The sequence below is a fragment of the Sinohyriopsis cumingii genome, chromosome 8, assembly GCF_028554795.1.
Source record: "Sinohyriopsis cumingii isolate HCF-2022 chromosome 8, ASM2855479v2, whole genome shotgun sequence".
NCBI classification, from domain to species: Eukaryota; Metazoa; Mollusca; class Bivalvia; order Unionida; family Unionidae; genus Sinohyriopsis; species Sinohyriopsis cumingii.
In genome coordinates, this window is record NC_142968.1 from 44665332 (window position 1) to 44676387 (window position 11056).

At 38.1% G+C, this 11056-nt stretch overlaps 1 protein-coding gene across 1 annotated transcript in view; it reads right to left on the bottom strand.

Annotated features, from left to right (window-relative positions):
* LOC149793400 (uncharacterized) overlaps positions 1 to 9539 on the bottom strand; it is a 30584-nt gene extending 21045 nt beyond the window's left edge. Inside the window, exons 1-2 of the mRNA XM_089966372.1 lie at positions 9380 to 9539; positions 8234 to 8352 (exon numbers count right to left, since the gene is read on the bottom strand). Of these exons, the coding sequence (XP_089822498.1) occupies positions 8234 to 8352; positions 9380 to 9506 (246 nt within the window). The 5' untranslated portion in view covers positions 9507 to 9539. The remainder of the gene's footprint in view (positions 1 to 8233; positions 8353 to 9379) is intronic.
* Between the last annotated feature and the right edge of the window lie 1517 nt (positions 9540 to 11056).

An 11056-nucleotide genomic window follows, 5' to 3' on the forward strand; every position in this document is an offset into this window, starting at 1 on the left:
AGATCAACTTATCAGTACCCCCAACAAGCGTTAGAAAATGGAGAAGAAGGAGTAAGAGATTGCTGTTTGTAGATAATGGCAGCGGAAATAGTAGTGAGGGTCGTATTTTAATGTAAAGTTTCGGGCATTATAGTGACCTCGAAATGTAATCAGCAAGGTTGCTTTTAGATGTAAGAAAGCGCCACAATATATATATATACATATATATATATATATATATATATATATATATATATATATATATATATATATATATATATATATATATATATATATATATATATATATATAAAATCACACACACACACACACATATATATATAGCAATGCAAGCAGGACTCAAATCCCTGCTGCTAGTAAGAACACATACTACTTAGAACACGTACTATTTAGAACACGTACTAGTAAGAACACATACTAGTTAGAACACGTACTAGCGAGAACACGTACTAGTAAGAACACGTACTAGTAAGAACTATTTCAGTAACATTATAAATCAGATCACAATTATTAGTTTCGGTTCAGTACCCACGAATGTAGTCCTAGTCTAATTTTAGAGTATTTTTTCCTGTCTCCTTTTGGTGGTGATACGAGAGTTTGAATTAGGCATTCTTGGTATGGATTTACAGGTAAATGTTTATTCTTTAGAATATGAGCTTATGATGTGGTTGTCTGTGTGTGTTTCAGCGACAGTGGACAGTGGGTAATCAGGCCTTTGTGATGATCTGGAAGTGAAATCTGTGTTCCATTGCACATTGATTTGTTTATAGTCCAGCCTGTCAATGAAATGCCGCTGAAACTATCACAACAACTTCACTGTGAGTTTATCTTTGAAGGTACTTTAGAATGAGATATGATTTATTATCATTAAGACACAAAGTTCAGTACTGAGAAACAAACGTAGAGAATATCAGCAAGGGGTGGGGTCAACAGACCTCTTTTGGGGCAAGACCCCTCCGACAAGGAATCATTTGCGGCTTCTTTGAATTTTCTAAGGACATTATAACATCGTTGGCCGTCTGCGGATTGTGCTGCTAAATAAAGTTTGTCCCGTTTGAGCCATATCATTATTAACTTGAGCAACAGCTGAGTTTAACCAGAGCCAGACGGGTCGATGATAATGGCTCGAATATCATTCGATAATGCCGAATGATGTTTGACCTGTGCTTGTTCGAGTTTCTCTGAAAAGTCATGAAACTCTCACTGGTACATCACCTAAACGACAGACTTGTACATATAAATAAGCGTTGACGGTAGTCGACGTTGTAAGCAGATACAAATAAGCGGAACCGCTATCGACTAAAACAGCAACTGAAGTATCAGCCGGGTTTGAACGAGTTTATTCGCCTGGACTCTTACATTCGCCACGATTGCTACAGATTGATCCTGGCAAAGAATTTACCGGAGCGGTAGCATCGCTGATGAAACAACATAACGTTAAAATCAGACAAGGAATCACCGCGTTACATCATCATCAGCCAATCGTTGGATGATTTAATCGAACACTTGCTGAGCGTTGGTTGCATTTGCTGAGCGTTGTTTGCACACCAGTACGCCCAGGAATTACTGAGCAAGAACAGATCTCGAGAATGGGTTGCTTGACTACCGCGCGTGAGAGCCGTGTTAAACAACGAATTCACGATTGGAATTGTAATGAAACCTGTCGATACAATCGCAAAGAATCAGATCACGGTTAAGCGGCTCGACTTGACAGCTAGATCGGTGCTTGGCAGCAACGTGACAGTCAGGTATTCATATGTACCCGGTGAACTTGAAGGCGGTAAAAGGGAGTGTAACCACACATAAACATTCCAGCGTGGTAAGATCTACTGGTACGCCTGCAATTTACAGACTAGATCCTGCGTGTCCTGCGGATAGATTTGTCAGTGAATAATTACAAATAATTGTTGGAAATACAAAATTGCCTCTAGGTTGGATTCGCGCTTAGCGGCGCGAGGACACTAGCTCAGAGAGCTAGCTTTCCTTCGTCGGTTACACTCAAGACATGTCAGCGCGATATTCTCGCGTGTGTGGACGAGACTACTATCGATTCTGTAGACGGTAAATTACCGCGGCTCATTAGGAAAATATTCCCACAACATTATTGTGTTACAGCTAACGCCGTGATTATTTTGTCGTTGTCTCAGTGTCATGATAAATTCAACATCGAGATAAAACTCGCGTTTATTTTTTGTGTCAAATCGCTGATAGCCAGATAATTTCTTTCTTTAGCGTGGTGGGATTATAAACCTGGAACTGTCATAGACAATTCTCCGCAGCCATTTTTGTAACTCCGATACAGCCATATACACTAAATGTAACCCTTCGATCCGATCATCGACAATCAAAACATTAGGATCTGAGATTGTTAGTCCCTGCGATGAGTGAATTGTTATTGCTTATCATAGAGTATATCATGATGGTTGTTTCTCCAGAGCCTCCTCAAGAACCTCCACGGGAACATCGACGATATCATTACGATATTATTACGAATGAGTGTTTGCTGGGTCCCCTTTCCTGGAATATCAACGAGAATATTTTGCTCACGAGTATCCGCTTGAAGATAACATAGTGGAACTGCCAACGTGTAAAATATTTCTCGCTGAAGCTCAAATAGTCTACGTTGAAAAGATCGCAAACAATTTTTGTGGATGCAACTATCAGATCATTAGGGCGCCATAAGTTTCAGAAGTCATTGATTGCCGTTTCTGATATTACATTGCGCAATTATCTCACATTGAATCTCGTTCGGATGAAGTCTAATTAACGCTTTTAGCTATCGTAATAATTTATCGCTGGCCCAGTGATCTATCAATATTTCCTCGTAAACTTAAACGTATTTTTATTCAGTTGTGTGGTGATCGTCGCACATGATAAACGCAGTTTGTTTTGTTTCTAACCAGCCAAGAAATATTTCTAACATTTCTTTGGACACAGTACATATGTCAGCCCCAAATGATGATTTTGGGAATATATTTCTCACCCATTCTAATTGGTATCCACGCATCTCCCTTCCTACGAAAGAAGCTGTGATACATGCAAGACTTAACTTCGTTTCATCTCAGCTCCATGACAAGCCGGTGAGTTGGTGTTAGCACTATCATATCAGAATTTCTAAATAAGTCTAACGTTGGTGGTGTGTTTTTTTTATTATTACCAGAACCGTTAGGACCACTGAGATAAACCGTTTTATATCATGAATTGGCATAATGAACCGATGTTGCCGATGACGGTTGTGATAATTGATCGTTGCAGTAATACACATAAGGAGGTTTATAATATGCAAATTTAGAATAATTACATATTTGTTCATTTATTATTCTCCAACGAACTCATTGAGTTGAGTCGGTGTTATCAATGTCAGTTTTTAAAAGGTCTATGTTTGATTTTAACACCGTCATTTGGAAACCAATTAATTATCGTTAACATGTTTATTGATGCAAATGCAAGCATGAAGGATCAAAGATGAGTAAACTTGGGCCATTTGCAGTCGTAGTAGCTGATGATAGTACCAATCGCGGTTCCATCTGGTAAGTTTGCACACTCCCTGGACGGTAATACGCCCTTCGTTGCCGTATCTGCGATCATAAACTCAAAGATCTGCTTGGTCCATAATTAAATGTGTGCAACGGCGCTTATTGTCAGATGAGGCTGCCTTGTTAAGTTTGCGAATACTTTTTCGGCTCATATCTTTTGAAAACGATATATTGTCATCCTCTGGCAGCCAGATCAACTTCTGTGGCCTACATGAAACTATCGCCGAACTCACTTCAGTGATGTCAATATATTCTGATCGAGCATATATCTCAATAGAACTTTTGGAGCCCATCCACGTTTATTTTTTGCACAGCAGTCCTTGAGATTTATCTCGGTATCTGGTTTATTAAAATGGCGACCAAACCAAGCAACAATAGCCGGATGAATATTTGCTGCAAACTCAAATGATTCAATCTCGGCAAATCAAGTCACTTCTGGCAGAGGACCGCTTATTGCAACACATTACATGTGTTGGAGGACCAAATCCTGAGGAATACGGCTCACATTCTGCCGATTCAAGAAAACTAGAGGGGTAACAAGCCACAATATCAACTGAAATTACATCAACGGGATTATATATTTTATTCCAAAGGCAGCCTTGTCCTAATGCAATACATGAACGAGATATATCATCGAGAAGTCTTCGCGGTGTTGGGAACCACGAATGCTTTTGTTGGGCGACACGAGCAACCATAGATGAGACTGTAAAATAATTAATTATGTAGCAATTCATCTGCGACATTTATGTCATCAGTGTATTTTAGCGCCACGTGTTTCATCTTATCATTGAGAGATTCTTCGTGATATAGTTGACCCGACGGTAGCACGAATTGATCAAAACGCAATTCCGAATCTGGATCACTCTGAAACAGCCAGACCGATACAAGATAGTTTTTGCTAATCTTAAAAATTTCCTCAAAAATATTATCGTGGTAAAATCTAGTAGTTTTTGTTCGGCGGCAAATTTGTTAACCTTGCCGTCCATGCATGAGCGTTGTGGTCGACTAACACTGTCAGGTTGCCTCTTGTTTTATAGATGCCGGTTTCGTACAAAACCGGTCGGTTATTGTTTTTGACATTATGGGAAACTTTAAATCCTTTTCTAACACTACGATGTCTTCCATGCGGTCTCCATTGTCGCTAACACGATCTGCCCATTCTTTTATTTTTATTCATGATTCTGTTAATCCTTTTCCTCGTCTGGCGTTCATAAAATGTTCTGTGACTTGCTGAGCCGCACAATTTAAGATACCAGTGGCCGTGACAGTGACATCAGCAGGGGTGCTTGAACCCCGCATAGTTTTAAGGACATTAATATCAGGCGAGTTTAAACGATAAAGTGCGTAAATAATAGCACTCGCAGGATATGGCCAGTCAGTGCACATCCAAATTCCCGGTGCAAAATTTGTATGCTTGCCACGTGCTCGTGATTATTGAATAGGGTCGAGTTTGTCCCGGATAATCCATGTTAGGCCATACAGCTTATCACCATCTAAACGATCAATAAACATCGCCGCCCGTTGATCATTCATTGTATCATCAATAAAAAATACCGTCGTGATCTATTCGAAACTTTGACCAAACATGAGATGCACCGCCCGGTTTAAACTCCTCCCTTGGTCATTCTGATATATTCCTGTAATTTATAAATCAATCGGTGAGCGTTTATTCTTATCATCTACTCTATCAAAATCAAACCTGGCTGCGGCTGGTTTAATGCTATATAATCTTGCAAACTTTTCTCTTGTAGTTTGTATCAATTTAATCTGTTTTTCGTAAAATTTCTTGGTAAATTCTTGCCCTAGCAGGGGCCCGTATAACACCGGTGATATTATAATATTGTTTCTTGCAGTTTGTGCCCTACAATCCACCTGCCCATTATATAATTAAGGCAATTTTTAAAAAAAAAAACTGAACGTTATCACGGAATATTATATAATAATGTCACGAGGAAAAGATACATGTAAGTGGCTAATGATTGGATTTAAAACCCATGTGGTAAAAATTGTTTTAATGATTATTGTGCGTCTCATAGCACTAGTGTCCGGCGAGGACGTTTTGGGCCGAAACCATACAAGAAATGCGGAAGCCGGGTGATGGGCAAATCAGAACCTTGTATTCAGTGCGGGGGAGGGAGGAGGAGAAAATACAGAACGCTAAAACGATACAGTGATAAAAGTCGTCATGAGAACGTTAAGGCTAGAATAAAAAACGCCAAATTATATCTCAGTGGAATTTTTTTTCAACCGACAAAGAATTCATAGATTTTCTATAAACAAAAACATCGAGACAGACAACAAAAAAAACCCACAACAAAAACACAAAAAAGCCCAACAACAAACAAATCGTCAATATCTGCTGCTAGAAAATATTTTGATATTCATCCAAATTCAGTACAGTGTATAATATCAAATAAAATTACCCACATAAGTAAAAACAAATAAAATGTCAATTAAAAGCAATGGAAATAATTTTTAGTTTCAGTGTATATATAGTTATGTACCGTATATGTTGTTTTTTTATTATCTACAAACAACCTACCGGAACCCATGTCTACGACGATTTCAATAACAACATGCAGGTGATATTCAGTTAGAACTCATTAACTGATACATCTTTTTAGCTACAGATATATAAAATTAATAATTTGTCTTGTCCATGCTAGCGCGTATTGGTACGAACTATTTAAATAGTAGAATTAAACACATATGCTGAGAATGCTTTACCGACTGCAACACAAACAGCGCCATTAGCTTTATCATGAACTTCTGTGGCCTTCATGCCTAATTGTTTTGCCATCGGGGTCGCTTTTAAGGCTATTCTTCTGAATAAACCTTGAACAACATCACCAATACCATCTCTAGGGATAACTTTATAATCGTGAATTTATCACCATGACCATTTCTGGTCCACGTTGAGCACTGTGTATAATCATGTTATTTTGTTATCGTCCATCTAATTGATTAATCACTGTAATAATATTCGGTAATTTCATCGATTAGTGCCCAACAGACCCCTTTATCCACCGATAAATGACAAAAAGCGGCTGCAACATTGATGATTTCGGGGGAATTATTGCCGGCTCGCCTTCCACCAACACAAATTTAAAGTCGATGAACATCAGCAAGGACCTTATTGGGGCACAGTTTATCATCTAGAGTGCTAGGCCACTTCCTCGAGTGGCAAGGCAACTTCCAGTTGTTTCGTCTGCTTTTGTCTTCCTCGTTTCAGATATTGGTCTTAAAATTGATCTCTTTTCGTTTCTTGCTATTTTTTAAAAGTTGCCTCTGCGTTTATTTTTGTTTTCATTCTCTTTCTTGTTTTTCTTGCTCAACATACTCATTTACGGTCTGGCTAAACAGTTTAAAACCGTCATCTCTGACTTGCTTAGCACAGGAGACAATGCTGTACAAGTATTTACGACAATCGGCACGACTTTTCATACGTTTAGTATATTCAGGTTTTACATATGTTTCTTTTTCATCCCACCAAAACGCAGCGATTCCAACCATTTATTTTGGACCATTGATAGGTCTAATACCTCCCTTCGTAAATTTATGCATGATATCGGTTCCAACATTTGGTGACTGATCTTCTATTTCTGGTTCTGTTGTAATACGATTCTTTATATCACAGATTTCAACATAAGCCTGGTCGATATCTTCTGATAACTGGCTGAACATCAGCTATCTCTCGAAAAATCTTTTTAGCAGCTTTGTTTTTCTGCTATTTTCCCAGTTGATTTAGTGGTTTATTTCAGCGATAGAAGAAGACCTTTATTTGCTTTTGTAACCGGCTTAAACAATTCCTCAGCGCCTTCCGCAAATTCTACTCGAGCTTCCTGACGTTGTTGTAGCTGCGATTTGACATAATCATGGACGGGAAGATATTTCTTAATTGCTTCTAGTCTTTGTCGAGCTAGTTCAGTACGACATTCCATAGTTAGCGCAGAATCACTTATTATTAGTATTATTACAACAACGATTTCTATACACATCGCCTTTCAGTGGATATACTAAAATACATATCATATTCATCAAAATCAGCCACTAATTTTCTTTTGCGCCCGATACCGCATCTGGAGGTGATTTTGTGCTAGTAAATAATTTCATCTTGCCAACCAGACTTACATACAAGGCTTGGATTGGCTTTTGGCAACAATGAAATCAACCCCGGACGGACGGGAAAGGGTGGTGTCTTATCACCATAAAAGGCTCGGATTGGCTCTTGGCAATTAAGAAAAATCAACTTTTCCAGCGCCTGGATGTAGTGGCGGATTTGGCCGGAGTGGGGTGGGGGCTTGCCCTCAAAAGAGGTATGTTGACCCCCTGCAGCTAGAATATATAGTAAAATCAACTGTGTTCTGATTCCATTAGTCATTAGTCATAGACGTATTACATAATATAAATCGCTATGTGACTGATTTCAAGGTCTTACTGTTGGTTATCTGCTTGTGTTAATTGTAAAGTCCTTCACATATTTCGAAAGTAGTTTTCATTGTTAATAACCGGATGTGCGGAGTGGCGATTTTTCAAATTGTAGCAGTCTAGGAATGCTGACATTTTGAACTTCCTTTTATTTATTAGTCCGAATGCAATCGATATGTAAGAAGTAAAACTGATTGTACCGATAGGATTTCATATTCCACCGACCTTATTACTATTATTATTATTATTATTACCAATCCTGTACTTACATGACCGTGTACGTTCTGCAGTTGGAACCAAGTGTAACCATCTGCCGTTAAGATTCCACCGTGAAATTTGAAGCAGTCTCCATTGTTAAGAGTTGCCACAACTGTTGCATGGATGCCATCTTGAAGTTTTGCAAATGAGAATATCATGAAGATTTAAAATAGTTTTTGCTTTTCTGCGGAAAGAGAGAGATGATAAAGTTTATTGGACACTGTTCCAGAGCATGAATCTAACCAAATCCTTCATAAAAACTAGACTTAACCTTCCGGTGTTCCTGCCCCGCCCGTCTGTCGCAAATAATCCAGTTTGAACCGGAGAACTCGGGGTTTTAGGCGTCAGATTCCAGATCCCCATATAGCAACAGTAGCAACCAGGCAAACAGTTAAGTTTTTACCTCTACTTACATGGTGGATATTTTGGTTTTAATACTACGTTCAAAAATAAAACATTGCCTCCATGTGAATTCCAACGATAACTGTCACAACTATGGGCACCGACATTTTACAAACGGCAAACGTTTTTGTACTGTAAACATGTCCTAAATTATTACAAACGGTAAATGTTTTTATACCGTAAACATAGCCCAAACTATTACAAACGACAAATGTTTTTGTACTGTAAACATGGCCCAAAATATTACAAAGAATATTAATTTTCAGTCTGATTCAAGTCTTGCTTTGCTTATTTTAAGATTCTTTATCTGGTGACATTAGGCATTATGGGGCCACTTATTTTTAGTAACCTATCAGGTAAAGCGTTACTTTTCGTGTTAGAGAGTTTGTGTTGGACACGTCATTTTCCGAATGTCATCGTTCACTTTCAAAAACGGGAAATCTGTAATTTTCGATGAATATGAAGTCGTATCGGAGTCCGTCAGATCTCCTAAATTATGAGATTCATTTTATTCAGACGGCCTAGATATTGTTTGCTTGGTAATAAAATAGTACACTTTATAATCTTTAATTATTTCTACGAATTAAACGGAAGATCTTATTAGCATTATTTGATATCAAATTCGTGTCGAAACCACTCTTGATTTATCTCGAACATGTCTAACTTCTCTGTCTGTCTGTCTGTCTGTCTCTGTCTCTGTCTCTGTCTCTCTCTCTCTCTCTCTCTCTTACTTATACCATACATAGCGTACTTACGGTCATCACGGGCATTAACCGCTGTACCGGAGATACAGAGACAGGTTCCCGTGGTGGGATGATGTCCAGTAATGTTTGCCATCGCTGATGTTGCCAAAGCAAGAAAACAAATTGTCACAAGTTTCATTTTTTTAGACGTACGGAAATAAACCACCTTGACTTAAATAATCTTCTGGTCATTTGAGGTCGTTTTCTTATCTTATCCAATTGACACGAACAAATATACGAATCCTTCTCAAGACATGAGATCTCTCATTGCCAACAACGTTTGATGTCTTGGGTCCAAGGAAACTGGCATCACGCAAATAATGCCGATTTTTTTTTTTTAAAGCTGCCGCTTAGTATCTTTAGTTTCTGTAATGACTGACAGATCATAAACTATTTTACCTCAACTTCGTTCGCCAAGGTTCCAATATGTTAACCTTATTTACACCTTGGCGAATCAGACAGATATTTCAATGCTTTGTCCTAGCGACATCTATTGGATTTCATGTGTTGCCTTCCTTAGTATGTAAAGCCAGCTAACCAATAGCGTGTAACAGCGGTGCATTGTACATCGGCCGAAAATGGTGGAAACAATTGACTTCTAAAGGATATTTTGTAAGTTTAACACGAAAAGTATCACTACGTACCAGACAGAAGCCATTACAGGTGTATTTGAATTAAGGGAATTTGTATAAACAAGGACCAACACAGATACATTGCTTATTTATGAGTCGATTCACGTTGTGTGCTCCCCTTATCTCCATCATGTAGGAACAGTGTTCAAATATGAACAACTTAATTTTGATTGGATGCGGTGTTTTGTCGCCGTATCCAATGAAATTCACAGACCCGAAGCGAGGTGTAGATAGGGTTAACATCTCGGAACCCTGGCTAGCGAAGATGTATTCTACCAAAATTCATAAGAACTGTTTGACATTCTTCTTATTTTTCTGTACTCTTTCACATTTTGCAAGGTTGCTGTTCCTGGTACGGAATAGACCGCCTGTAAATCACAACACTACCTGGGCTTTTTTATATTTAAAAAAGAAATAAAATTAAGTTGTATCGATGTTTTTTTCGTGCTCCTTTCAGATTTTTATGTTTTCATCAAAACTAAATTCATGTTTGAAGAGCACAACACTGTCAAATCTGAATGAAATTACGAAAAGAAAAAAATCAGGAACAAGGACGATAAAAAAGATAATTTGTCTTTCAAAGTCCGATAAAAACAAGACAATTTTGTACTTACAAAACTGTTTTTGAAGGTAATTATATTTATTTTACTGATAGAATTTGTGCGTGAGTTAAATGTTTCAGATCAAGAAACTTTAAGATAAATCCGATCTAGACTGCTACCTAGTTTAGGTGGTTTAACCGTTGTTACTTTACAGAAATCTTCCCATATGCTTTTCCTTTAACTGAATACACCAGCCAATCTCAAATCGTGGAAGTAAAATAGACTATCAATGCTTTAAAAGCAAAGAACAATGTAAAAGTGAAGTAAATTCAGCCTCATGAATGGAAGAATTGGTGTGTGTGTGCCTTTCTTTCAAAAGTATTGCATATACACATACAGATATATCTCATTCGCGTCATCCTGAAAGGTTCTCTTTCAATAGATCTAATCAGATCTACATAAAGAGCATCCATCTTGATGATGCGAAGCGAACGCGCTTGAAAGAATAACGGATG